Genomic DNA, 14,137 nt, shown 5'->3' with positions numbered 1-14,137 from the left:
AAAATATGCTTACTGCTTACACGTAATTGAAAACACCTCACTTTACTGGAAAACGTGGGGACAAGAACACTGGATGAAGGGTGGGACTTGTGATACCCTCGCGCACTTGGAAGCGACGTCATACGATGCACGATGACGAAGGGGGAATTTGCGTGCTTCCCCCACCCTGAACCCCAGGGTCTGTTGACGTGAAATGAAATGCTACACACAAAACCCAAGAACATGGATGATGGAAACGCAATCTCTCGACTCATCTGTCCGGCTGTTTAAGAATGGAGTCAAACAAACAAAAAACACACCTCGAACTTTATATACATGTACCGGTAGTACAAGTATGAATGATATAATTGGAGAAGTGGGTGTTTGTTTGTTGTACATCCTAATGGTAAATTAATTAATACTACAACGGCACGGATCCGGCTAGTAGAATTTTTAAAGTGATTCTTCACCATTGAGTGATATAGCCAACCAGGTGGAGGTATGCCTCCACCTGGTTGGCCATATCACTCAATGGTGAAGAATCACTTTTAAACTTCTACTAGCCGGATCCGGATCCGGATCTTCACCAAAATCTAATCATTTCGTCCTTGTCACATACGCTACATCTCTGCCAAATTTCGTCCGAATCCGTCCACAACTTTTTGAGATGTTTTGTTCATAAACGGACAAACAGACACAGACACAGACACAGACAGGGTGAAAACACATAATAAGCATGGTGATGGTGATGGTGATGGTGCATTAACATCGACCCGACACTTGGCTATAAAATGTATAAAAATAATATTGGTTTTACAAATATACAACAGTTATGTTGGAAATACAGAGAAATGAAAAAATAATTGTTTAGAGAAACATCGGGTTTCTGACACAAGGAAGTTTAACCTTTAAAATAACAACACCACTTTCTGAAGAAGAAGAAGCATCAACATCCGGTGACGCTTCACCATGGAGACCAGTACTTCAACGTGTGGCCTTGTACGCAAGATTTTATATAACAATTAGGATTTGATATTAAATATGAATACTCTTTACTATTGTACTCTTGATACCAGCACCCGTTTTAAGTTTTGTTTTGTATTCATACTTTTTCCATTCGTTTTACAGTATTTGGCTGCGCTCTCGTCGGGAGGGAATTACGGTGTAGATTTGGAAAATGGATTTGTTTCACCTTCCTTCATTCCTTTTCTTATCACGTTCACGTTAATATAATAATACGATAATGCATTTTTACTCTTGCCTGATGGAAAAATACCGCGTCCACATTTTTGTCAGCCCTATTACATGTCGAATAGGTAAAGGCACTGCATTTAATCCGGGATCGATAACACTTAGACTTACCTTGCAACGATATTTTACTAATACTTTGTGTAGTTATTGTTACCTTCACCATCGAATCCTAATTAATCAACTCGACCACCCAACATACCTAGCAGTTTACCAAGTTTTGTCATAAGTCGTCAATAACTTTTTGAAATATTGTGATATATATATATATATATATCTATATATATATATATATATATATATATATATATATATATATATATTGTTACGGATCCGGGGGACGGCACTCCCGTTACCAAGGGGGGGGGGGGGGGGGGGTTAAGCTGGTCACTTCCTGTTAATCCCCCGGTCATCCCCTTGTCCTGTTAAGCTGGCCGTCCGCCGGTCCTCGAAGTATGACGTCATTTCCGGTCGGTGGTGAGTAGGGTTGTAATCCCAACCCGTCCTACTACCTAATTACCACCACCGGCCGTAAGCGAGGAGATACTCCCACCCGGGCCGCAGCGTGAATGGATGCGCCGAGCGAAGCGAGCTGCGACTCGGGCTGTTAACAAGAGACTAAACCCGATTATAGCGGTTGGCCGAATCGTGCCACAGATACTCAATTGGGAAAGGACTAAAGCGATCGGGGGAAGAAGAAACCAAAAGGGTAAGAAAGAACACAGGTTTATTTACTATCTACAAGAGGAAACGAAAGAAGGGAATATACAATGAGAGGAAATAAAAGGACATAGGGCAACCTTAAAAACAGTCTTATATTATCATACGCCCAGACAGAACAAACAGACTTACACGAATAGGGAATGGCAGGAAGGAATGGCTGGAAGGGGGAGAAGGTCCAAGCAGATGGCAGGGCAGGAAGGTCCGGGCAGATGGCACAGCGTCGAGGTCCGCTCCAGGTCGCGCTCCGGTTCACGCTCCTGGCTTGAGGCGAAACCCGGCGGCAGCTGCACGTATCGGTTTCACACGGTCGGACAATGCGTATATATTGCGGTATTGTCGTCTTCAACGGACCCGCTCTCCTGCCTTACGATTCAGCTGTATGCTCCTCTGGTACCTCGTATATCGGACCTTCGCACTCATCTCTTGAAGCAGTCCCTCCCAGCCGCTTTTATTGGGCGTCCCTGTATCCAGACGCCGGCTCCTAGGACACGCCTTCCGGTCGGCTCACCTCGGCCCTGGTTGGCCGGCGAGGGCTCGCTTGCTCCACCTCTTGAGGAGACATTGACAGGCCACGCCTCGTTCCTGGCGCTCAAACCCACTCCTCCCCTTTTCCTCCAGATTACCGCGTGCGTAATGGCGGCTTGGGGCCAGCAAACAAGCCAAAACAAGGGGCAGCGAACGCTGCCAGACCGCTACTGCACTTTGAAGAGATGATTGGGGATAATTGAAGGGGCCTATCTTATTTGATTAATACAACGCAGATTCAACTATTGGGAACAGATCCTTAACTCAAACACATAATAATGAGATAACTACAGAGAGGTCCTATGGTGTTCTATGTGTTGTACATGGACTAACTCGGGTGCGATCTTTAATATTAGCCAAATAATGGGGATATTTACAGGGGATTATTTATAAGGGAACATTTACTAAAATTTACAAAGTGAAGGTTCTAAAAACCGTAACTATATATATATATATATATATATATATATATGACGGATCCGTTGACTTAGGACTCAAGACTCATGACAGAGAAAAGGAACAACTGATATATTTATTTGATTCGTCAAACACACAAGCTTGGTGGAGAGCAAAACACGTCGGACAGAAGCCCACAAAAATGACCAACGTTCCAACAAGATGCTCTGAAAAAGCTGAACATGGTTTCGCTTTATATAGCGATCACAATTGAAAGATAAAGGGTGACTCAGCGGCTCACTCTTTGATCTCACCCTTTGTTCAGTAAGGAAGAAAGGGTTTTAACTGAAGACCATGCCTGGCTTATGCCCAGATGAACACATGTCCGTAGTTTGGATAAACATTTGTTGAAGGTCAGGAAAAGCACATGAAGATAAGGATAGCCGATCGTAAAAGTGTCGGTATTCATCTGATTTGAGTGGTAACGGCTGGTAACTTTATACAATAGAGCCACAGTTAGAGCAGGAACAATAAAGAGAATATGCCAGCACAGTAACTTAACTTCTTAACAGGAAATATAAAGTTTAAGCAAAGCAACACATAAATTGGTTATATTTTGTTAATTGAGCAACATTATTAGCATAATACTGGGAGGAGGATCTCAGGTCCCACATACCAAAATTCTGATAGAGGCTAGAAAGATACCGCTGGTTTCTTTCACAGAGTAAGGGATAATTCCTTATAAGGATAAAAATGAATAATAGTATTAAAGGATACAGCAATCAATTAAAACAAAACATATGGTTGGTCATACTTGGTAATAGGTCAAACAATAATAGAACACAAAGGGGCCACAGTTAGGCCTGCAGGGGGCCTGAAGCCCCATATATATATATATATATATAAATATATATATATATATATATATATATATATATATATATATATATGTAGCGGCTACCGCTGGGTTTTCACAATCGCCTTGCACCTATCAAGGACGCGGAGCGATCACCATGCCGGGCTCGTCCAGGACGCCCGGGCAGGCCCGCGCTCAACTTGCCAGGCCTCGGTCGGGATGCTGGGCCACGCCCCCTCTCGCCTTTCCTGGGCAAACGCTCCGGGATAATGTGTGTATATATATTGCTGCCCGATAAACGGGCTTTTCAGAGTGCCTGAGTGTTTGGTTTGATTAAAGCAACTCGGATGAATTCCAGCTTTTTGTTGCGTCCATTCTTCCGATCGACGTGGGAGCCCCAGCTCCTTCCTTGGTGACCTACCGACATGGACACGGCAGTCGCCCTTAAACTGCCTACCTTCTGGGAGGATCACGCGGCGGTTTGGTTCGCACAGGCGGATTCCCTGTTCGCCCTGCGAGGCATCACGGCCGACGACACCCGCTTCCACCATGTGGTAGCAGCGCTCGGTTCGGCCACCGCGGCCCGCGCCCTGAGCCTCCTCGAGAGCCCGCCAGCCGCTGACAAATACGGCGCGATTAAGAAGCTTCTCCTTGACGCTTTCGCCCTCCCATCGGCGGAACGCGCACGGCGCCTGCTCGACCTGCCCGAGCTCGGCGACACGCGCCCTTCCGAGCGAATGGACTACATGCTTTCGCTGCTCGGCGAGCACTCTCCGGCATTCCTGTTCCGGGAGCTGTTCCTCCGTCAGCTGCCTAACCCGGTACGCCTCGCCCTGGCAAGCACGACGATCACGGATCCCCGTGCCCTTGCCAGGGAAGCCGAAAAGATCTCCGCCGCAGGCCAGCGCATCGCAGCGGCGACATGGGACCCACCGCCGTCCGATGCAACACCCATGGCGCCCGAGCACCCGGCACGGTCGACGACCGAACTGCCGACGCAATTGGCGGCCGCTACACCGAGCCGACCACTTCCAGCACGACGACCGGGGCCTCCACCTGACCAAGCGTGGTGTTACTATCATGCCAGGTTCGGACAGAAGGCCCGGACATGCCGACCCCCGTGCACCTTCGGCAAGCCGGGAAACGGCCGGGCCGGCGTTCATTACCAGCCATGAGCGCCGGCCACACGGGCAACTTACTGTTCATCACGGATAAAGCGTCCGGACGGCGCTTCCTGTGCGACACCGGCGCCCAACTGAGCGTCATACCCGCCTCTGACCAGGACAGGCAGTCCGCGGTTTGCGGCCCCTCCTTGGTTGCGGCCAACGGATCGACCATCCGCACCTTCGGCCCGCGCAACGTCACCCTCTGCTTCGGCGGCCAACGCTTTGCTTGGACGTTTGTAACCGCAAACGTGCCCATGGCTCTGCTAGGCGCCGACTTCCTCTGCGCACACGGACTGCTGGTGGACGTCCAACGGCGTCGTTTAATCAACGCCGAAACCTTCAGCTCCCTGGTATGCACATTGAGCAGCTCCGCGCCGACCGAGCTGGCATGCGCCGTCCCGGCGGCGAACGAGTTTGCTCGCCTGCTCACGGAGTTCCCGGCCCTCACGCGGCCGACGTTTTCGGCCGCCGCAGTACGGCATGGGATCGAGCACCACATACCAACCACGGGCCCGCCGGTCTACGCCAGAGCCCGCCGCCTCGACCCGGCCAAGCTCGCCGTGGCCAAAGCCGAGTTCGACGCTTTAGAACACCTCGGCATCGTGCGGCGCTCCGATAGCGCGTGGGCTTCGCCACTACACATCGTCCCAAAGCCAGGGGGCGGCTGGCGCCCATGTGGCGACTACCGCCGCCTTAACGACGCTACCACCCCCGACAGGTATCCGATCCCGCACATCCAAGACTTCTCCGCCCGTCTGGCGGGACGGGTAATTTTTTCGAAAATTGATCTCATACGGGGATATCACCAGGTACCTGTCAGGGTGGCCGACGTCCCTAAAACGGCAGTCATCACGCCGTTCGGCTTATTCGAATTCTTGCGGATGCCGTTTGGTCTCAAGAACGCGGCTCAGGCGTTCCAGCGCTTGATGGACGGCGTGCTGCGTGACCTGCCGTTCCTTTTCGTTTACCTGGACGACATCCTCGTCACCAGCACGTCCCGGGCCGAGCACCTCCTCCACCTCCGAACACTGTTCGGGCGCCTCAGCGAGCACGGCCTCATCGTCAACCCGGCCAAATGCCACTTCGGCACGACGGCCGTTGATTTTTTGGGCCACCACATCACCAAGAACGGGGCCGTGCCGCTGCCAACCAAGGTCGAGGCCATCACCACGTTCCCGCGTCCCCGCACCATAAAGGCCCTGCAAGAATTCCTGGGAATGGTGAATTTTTATCACCGCTTCGTGCCCCGCGCTGCTCAACTCATGCGGCCCCTCTACGAAGCCCTCCGGGGCAAGCCGGCCAAGCACGACATCGCCTGGTCCGCAGCAATGGACGCGGCCTTCCAAAGCTCAAAGCGGGCCCTCGCCGACGCAACACTGCTCGCTCACCCGGTACTCAACGCTCCCATCGCCCTCACCACGGATGCCTCCGACTACGCGGTGGGCGCCGTACATGAGCAATGGGTGAACGGGGTTTGGCAGCCACTCGCTTTTTTCAGCCGGCAGCTCCGGCCGAACGAGCTCAAATACAGCACGTTTGACCGGGAGCTCCTCGGTCTACACCTGGCCGTCCGCCATTTCCGCCACCTCCTGGAGGGCCGACCTTTCACGGCGTTCGTCGACCACAAGCCGTTGGTTTACGCCATGGCCAAGGTCACGGAGCCGTGGTCGGCCCGCCAACAGCGCCACCTCTCCGCCGTGTCGGAGTTTACCACGGACATCCGGCACGTCGCCGGCAAAAACAACGCCGTGGCCGACTGTCTTTCCCGGGCCAGCGCGAACGCGGTCCACCTGGGCGTGGACTTCGCGCTTATGGCGGCGGACCAAACCGCCGACACCACGGTGCAAGCCCTCCGGGCGGCGGACACGGGCCTCCGCCTGGCCGACATCCCCTTCGCGGACACTGTCCTGCTCTGCGACGTCTCCCAAGGCCAGCCTCGCCCCATCGTGCCCGTCACCTGGCAACGCCGCATCTTCGCCTCCCTCCACGGCCTTTCCCACCCGGGCCGGAAAGCTTCCCAGAAGCTGGTGTCGGCGCGATTCGTCTGGCACGGCCTTCGTCGGGACGTCCGCGATTGGACCAGCACCTGCACGGCCTGCCAACGGGCCAAGGTCCACCGACACACCCAGGCCCCGCTGGCACCTTTCACCGTGCCCGAACGACGTTTCGACCACGTCAACGTGGATCTGGTGGGCACCCTCCCCCCGTCACGGGGGTTCACACACCTGGTCACCATGGTGGACAGGACCACCAGGTGGCCGGAGGCCGTTCCCCTCGTCTCCACCACCACCGCCGACGTGGCGCAGGCTTTCATCGCCACCTGGGTCGCCCGCTTCGGCGCACCGGCGGACATCTCGTCAGACCGCGGACCACAGTTCACCTCCGAGCTGTGGGGCGCGGTCGCCCGCAACCTGGGGGTCAAGCTCCACCGTACTACGGCCTACCACCCCCAAGCAAACGGGTTGTGCGAGCGATTCCACCGCTCCATGAAGGCCGCGCTCATGGCCGGCCTTCAAGACGGCGGTTGGGCCGACCGGCTGCCGTGGGTCCTTTTGGGCCTCCGCACGGCCCCCAAGGAGGACCTCCAGGCATCCACCGCCGAGCTTGTCTATGGCCAGGCGCTACGCGTCCCGGGCGAATTCGTGCCCGACGCTACCAGTCCCTGGTCCGCAGCTCACCAGCGCTCGGACCTCCAGGAGGCCGCCCGACGGTTTGCCCCCGTGCCAACATCCCACCACGGTGACCCCCAGTCCTACGTCCCCCCAGCACTTCGCACAGCGGAGTATGTTTTTGTGCGTCACGACGCACATCGGGGGCCACTCCGGCCGCCGTACGACGGGCCCTTCCGGGTGCTGCGACGGGACGACAAGTCGTTCGTCATCGACATCGGCGGCAGGTCGGACCGGATTGCGGTGGACCGCCTCAAGCCGGCGCACGTGGACGTCGACCACCCACCACGGGTGGTCCTTCCGCCGCGGCGAGGCTGCCCCCCATCCACGGTGCCCCCCACTCGACCGCCCACCACCACACCGGACCCCCCCCCCACGATCCGCCAGGGGTCGCTTCGGCCGGGTCATCAGGACCCCCCTCAAATTGACCCTGCCGGTGCAAGTCGATTCTGGGGGGACGTGTGTAGCGGCTACCGCTGGGTTTTCACAATCGCCTTGCACCTATCAAGGACGCGGAGCGATCACCATGCCGGGCTCGTCCAGGACGCCCGGGCAGGCCCGCGCTCAACTTGCCAGGCCTCGGTCGGGACGCTGGGCCACGCCCCCTCTCGCCTTTCCTGGGCAAACGCTCCGGGATAATGTGTGTATATATATTGCTGCCCGATAAACGGGCTTTTCAGAGTGCCTGAGTGTTTGGTTTGATTAAAGCAACTCGGATGAATTCCAGCTTTTTGTCGCGTCCATTCTTCCGATCGATGTGGGAGCCCCAGCTCCTTTATATATATATATATATATATATATATATATATATATATATATATAGGGTTTAGCCCCCTCACTCAATGGTGAAGAGTCATTTAAAACATTCGAGTAGCCGGATACGGATTTGAATCTTCACCAAAATCTAATTGATTCGTCCTTGTCACACACCTAACCTGTCCACCAAGTTTCATCCGAATCCGTCCATAACTTTTGGAGATATCTTGCTATATATTGATTGTAGCCCTATCAGTCAATGGTTTAAGTATCACTTAAAAAGTTCTCGTATCTGAATCCAGATTCAAATCTTCACCAAAATCTCATCGATTCGTCCTTGTCACATACCCAACCTGTCCACCAAGATTCGTTCAAATCCGTCCAAAACTTTTTGAGATATCCTGTTCACAAACAAACAGACAGGGGTGAAAAATTTACCTGCATCCACCTTCAGTGGCGTGAAGGTATGAATAATCATTTTATTGGTATTAGTCGAATTATTTTCTTTTGTCCCTTCCCTCAGGAACTGATCCACTATTATTGTCAGGAGGGCCTGTTTCATCATGTTGAGAACGTCGCCAACAACGAAATCAAAAAGAACGGGTGTGAACCCGTGTTTGTGTTCTTTCGAGCCTTTGCCTTGTTGATGCAAGGTAAGGAATGATGAGGTTAACAATGTGTGACTTCTCGAAAATAGCATAATCATTTACCTCTTTTATTGCACTCCTTACCCCCTGGTGTTGGCTTAGCGGTTAGGGTGCCGGCTTGGGGTCCGAGGACCCTGGGTTCGAATCCCGGTCGATCGCTGAACTAACGCCAGGGGGATTGACTCAGCCTGTCATCCTTCCGAGGTCGGCAAATTGAGTACCAGTTCGCTGGTAATTCCCCTGTTTGTCTTAAGAGGCGACAAACAGGGTTGGTGGCAGGAAGGGCATCCGGCTGTAAAACATTGCTTCAAAAAGGGGATCACGGTGCCCGAAAAAGGCCAACCCCCGCTCTGTGGGGAAAAATGGCCTCTAAAGGTGGTTCATTCTACTCCTTACCCATCATTGCAGTATTATTTGTACCAATCTTCCCTATCCTAGGTTTTGATTGATGTCAATGGATACTTGTCTCTGTGAAGGCCACTGTCAATCAGCGTCGGCATGCACCATAAAATATGGAATTTTATCAACTAAAAGTTAATGAATGTGTTCGTGCTGGAAGGGTGGCCTAGAGGTACGCACACTCACCTCTAAGGCTGTCTAGCTTGCTTAGGTTTGAATCCCCGCCCAGCTTTCAACTGTCATCTCAGGGATTCACAGGCAGGGAGATTCATCAATGTGTGTGCCATCCCTCGGATGGACGTTAAACCGGGAGACCCGTCTGCCGGCATTAGTTGATGGACGTTAAATATCCTTCGCGAAAAGTAGGCCAGCTATCACCGGCACCATGAACAAATTCAAAATTCCTGTCCCAACTATTGCTGGGACTGCAATGGCAAACCTCCCAGAATAACCCTTGCCCGGGATGCTGGTTTGGTGTCACCATCGCTCTTTGAAGAATTTGCTACATCAGAGGGAGAACGAGTCTGTCGACTGGCATCGGAAGACGAGTTGCGGTTGATGGTTTGGCCATAAGCACCTTGTCAGTGTCAAAACTTCAGCCGCACCTCCTTCCCCATGACTGTAAGGACACTCGACGACAGTTTGTACTTAAAATCCTTTCTTTCACAGATGTCACTAACCTGCACGATTTTATTTTCCTAGGTTCCATTAAGGAAGCAATCAGAGACCTCGAGAATATAAAAAATGACAAAGACTTGAAGCTTTGCTGCATCATTGCTCTCATCTATGCACAGAAGAAAAGTTCAGCTCCAGGTGAGTTTCAGCTGAGCAAAAGTTCAGCTCCAGGTGAGTTTCAGCTGAGCAAAAGTTCAGCTCCAAGTAAATTCTTAGTTGTCATGTGTACATCTTGCAAAATCAGATGCATCGATGTCTCCTTTAGATGTTTCTGATGTTCAGAAGCTTGAAGTTATGCTAAAAGAGGAGCGTAAATTAGCAGGAGAACTCCCTTTGTACTATGCTGCTGTGTTCCTGTGGCACATCGGACACCATGACAACGCAAGAGAGTACGTCGATCGAATGATTAAGGTGTCTTGTAGATCCAGAAAGGTGAGCCTTCCTGTTGCTTCTGTCATGTTGTGCAAATTGCTGTTCTCAAACAGGTGGTTAAAGGGATGTGGCGTGTGTAGGACATAATCTTTGTGAAAACACGAAAACTTGCTTGTAAGATAAATTAACGAAAGGATTCAACTGTTCAGGCACCAATGATGATGTGGGTTTTAATATTCATAACCTGGATTTTCTCGTTTGGGAAGGAACAGCAAAAATATTATGACATAGACTATAGTGGATTATTTACGGTCTTTCTGCTTTTTACCTCTGCCGCTGAAGGTGGATGGAGGTTATGTTTTCAGCCCTGTCTGTTTGTCTATCTGTCTACCTGTCTGTTGGCTGTGAACAAGATATCTCAAAAAGTTGTGGACGGATTCGGACGAAATTTGGTGGAGACGTAGCGTATGTGACGAGGACGAAATGATTAAATTTTGGTGATGATCCGGATCCGGCTATGAGAATTTTCAAGTGATTGATTCTTCACCATTGAGTGATAGGGCTAAAAACGATACACAGCAGGATATCTCAAAAAGTTTTCAACGGATTCGGACGAAACTTGATGGAGAGGTTGGGTGTGTGACAAGGAAGAATTGGTTCAATTTTGGTGAAGATCTGAATATGGATTCGGATACAACAATTATTTAATCTTTAAGTGATTCTTCACCATTGAGAGATCGGGTGAAAAGCAATATATAGCAGGATATTTAAAAAGATTATGGACAAGTTATGACTAAACTTGGTGGATGAGTGGGTTTGGTGATAAGAACAAGCCGATTAGATTTTGGTTCAGGTCTGAATCCAGATCCGGCCTATGAGTGGGATACAAAACTCTTCAGCCTGGGGGAGGTATGCGCTCTACCGAGTGCTGTTCTAGTTTAAGGAAATGCTTTGGGGTTTTTTTTGGATAAAACTTGTTTTATAGAAAATTGTGAAGTTAAGTTGCTTGCTTTGGGTTTTTTGTATCCATAGTCAAGATTCGTGGAGGAGCTAGAACAGAGAAGGTACCAGGGTAGAACAAAACAAAAAGAACAGTGGAAAATGGGGGATTGTGGTGGGGAGAGGAGGGATGACGACGTACACCTACAGCAGGATAGAGGGACAAAATAGGACATCTGGAGGAAGAAAGGACAAAGGGAAGAATGAGAGCAAAGGAGGGGGGAGGAGGAGGAAGACACAGGGGGTGAACAAGTTGAAAACAGGTGCAAACTCTCAATCACAGAAGTGGAAGAATAAAAAAAAAACTGTCGAAGAAGCAAAAAGGGACAACAACAAAAATGAAGAGGATGGAGAGAGAGAGCTGGGGTAAACCCAGTAATCTGGAAACACGGAAAGAGGGACGTTTGGGGACGATTAATGAGGGTAGAAACGATCATGGGTATGCATGAGAGAAGGAATAATGAGATGGTGAATCTGAGATTGTGGTGACCAGCCATCTTGGAGCACTGGAGGAAAGAATGAGATCAAACAGACCGAGGAAGTTGGTTTTACAGGTAGTAAAAAGAGGAACAAAATGGTGAGCATTTAGCCTGGATTTTGGGGGTTTCACTACACGTGGGTTACTGGCAGACTGTGCACACCTTGCAGACACCTGGGTGGGAGCGGGGGCAGAGCACGGAATGTGCAGGCGGGTGCAAGACCCGATAGGAGGTAGTAGAGGCCAGAGAGGTCACCGTCCTTTCTGTGGTAGGGGAGTCACAGGTCCGGGTTTGCAGCTGGGCCTTGTCCTCCATGGGATAAAGACAGGAAGAAAGGCTTGAGGTGGGACTGCCAGCCCAAAGGTACTCCACTGAGATGCTGATGAAGGTGTCAAATATTAAGGATGGACATTTAGGTTAACTAAGCTTTTGAAGTAGCATAAAGGATACAGATAATGTTGTGTTATTTTGGCCATTATTTCCGAAGGCTGGTTTTATCCGGTTATTTTAAAATGGATAAATTGCTTTCAACGAACTCGATTTGCCACAAGTGATGAATTTGGTTTTATGTACACTTTTGAGTTTCACTCTGACATCATTATTACACAGCCCTTTGCACACTTCGTGCTGACCGTGCCTTTTTTCTTTCTTAGGGCATTGTTTTGAAGGGTTGGATTGATTTGACAGCTGGAACGGAGGCCCTCTACAAGAGAGCTCTAAAATATCTGGATGAAAGTTTACAAGATGAGAAAGATGTTTTTGCTTTGATGGGGAGAGTGAGTATGTTTAATTGAAAGTATAATTTATGTTTTTGGTAGAACCATGCTTCATCTGCACCATTTTTCTTTGCACTTTGGTTATGCACCTTTTAACACAACCCGAGGAGAATGTAAAAGCCACTGAGTGGAGATGTATTCTTGCTGGAACCTTTTTCATGGTATTTGAGTATTTTCAGTATTTTTTTTCCCAGTATTATTTCAGTTATTTTTTCAGAGTATTTTTTGCCTGGTGGATTAAAAAAATTTAGACTTCGAATTATAAACTACAGAGTGTCCCCAAATTACCATTCCAAATGTAAACCGTAATATAAACAAGAACGACCGCACTGTGGTCACCACCTATTTTTTTCACGTCGTCTGTCAACAAAACTCCTCTTGATTAAAACGTACTGAGAATTTTTATTCGAAATATGATTAGAATTTTTGGGGTCCCTCATCCTGAGCAACACCCGACCCAAACAAAGCCAATGGAAATCTGACTCAACAAACCTGGGCAGTGTATAATTAGCAGAGGCCTAGAGGCCTGATTTCTTAGGCCCATCAGAAAACCAAGATGGCGGCCATATTATTTTGTCTGGTTGCCTGGGTGGGTGGAGTCGAGCAAGAAATATGGGTGGGGTCCACCAGCTGTCCGACCAATGGGTGCACATTTCAAGAATTCTCCTCCCCCTCCTCCCCCACCTCCCTCCCCCCACACCACCGAGAACCACAACAACAACAACCATGCAGAGCTTTTGTCGATCTGCAACACGTCACAGGTAAAAATATTTAGATGGGATACAACGATTTGGTTTGATGCATGTGAAAGAACATTTCTCAGTTTTATTGTCGATGTTTGTTAAGATCATCATACGAGCATTGGATGGATTTATCCAAACATCTCCATAAGGCCTGCAGGCCTTATGTACTGCACTGCACTGAAACGACTTGCAAACGTGTTCAACATCCTCAACACCTGTGCTTGGCCAGCCTGCCCACTTCTGCTGCAGGATGCTACCGGTCTCCATCAACTTCTTACACCAGTAACGAATCATGTTTTTTTCGATGGTGGCAGCCTTCTAAAGGTCATCCTGAAGGTTTGGTGAACTTGTGTAGCTGATTTGGTCTCTATAAACCAGGCAACACATTGCGCTTTTTCTTGTGGTGATGTCATTTGCAGTACATGTGACATCATGTGTTCCATGAAACAATTGGAAAGGAAAAAGTCAATAAAACGATGAGAAGTGTTCTTTCACATGCAGTAAACCTCATCGTTGTGTCCCATTTCATTATTTTACTTATTACCGTTTGAATTTGGAACGGTATTTTGTGGACAACCTGTACATTTTACTTGGACTTTCTGTTCAAATTTGCAGAAGTTGGTACTAATTCAAAATTTGTCATGTTATACTCGTACATTGGAACATACATTATACGACGTAATTTTTACTTGTATGTATATTTATAAATGCCAAATATTGGCTGCTATA

General features: G+C 49.6%; 1 protein-coding gene across 2 annotated transcripts in view; it reads left to right on the top strand.

Annotated features, from left to right (window-relative positions):
- Window positions 1-911: 911 nt before the first annotated feature.
- The window catches only part of LOC137431763 (tetratricopeptide repeat protein 21B), a 39,077-nt gene continuing 25,851 nt past the window's right edge, over window positions 912-14,137 (top strand). The window contains exons 1-5 of one of the 2 annotated variants that reach the window (XM_078769126.1): window positions 912-978; window positions 8,842-8,971; window positions 10,067-10,177; window positions 10,305-10,471; window positions 12,543-12,665. In XM_078769126.1, coding sequence (XP_078625252.1) covers window positions 949-978; window positions 8,842-8,971; window positions 10,067-10,177; window positions 10,305-10,471; window positions 12,543-12,665 — 561 coding nt within the window. In that variant the 5' untranslated portion in view covers window positions 912-948. The remainder of the gene's footprint in view (window positions 979-8,841; window positions 8,972-10,066; window positions 10,178-10,304; window positions 10,472-12,542; window positions 12,666-14,137) is intronic. The other variant, XM_078769125.1, reaches the window with a different exon arrangement.

The sequence above is a fragment of the Myxine glutinosa genome, unplaced genomic scaffold, assembly GCF_964187855.1.
Source record: "Myxine glutinosa unplaced genomic scaffold, kmMyxGlut1.1 SCAFFOLD_1307, whole genome shotgun sequence".
Classification (NCBI taxonomy): Eukaryota; Metazoa; Chordata; class Myxini; order Myxiniformes; family Myxinidae; genus Myxine; species Myxine glutinosa.
Note: the sequence above shows the minus strand (reverse complement) of the source record. Positions and strands in the feature narration are given on the sequence as shown.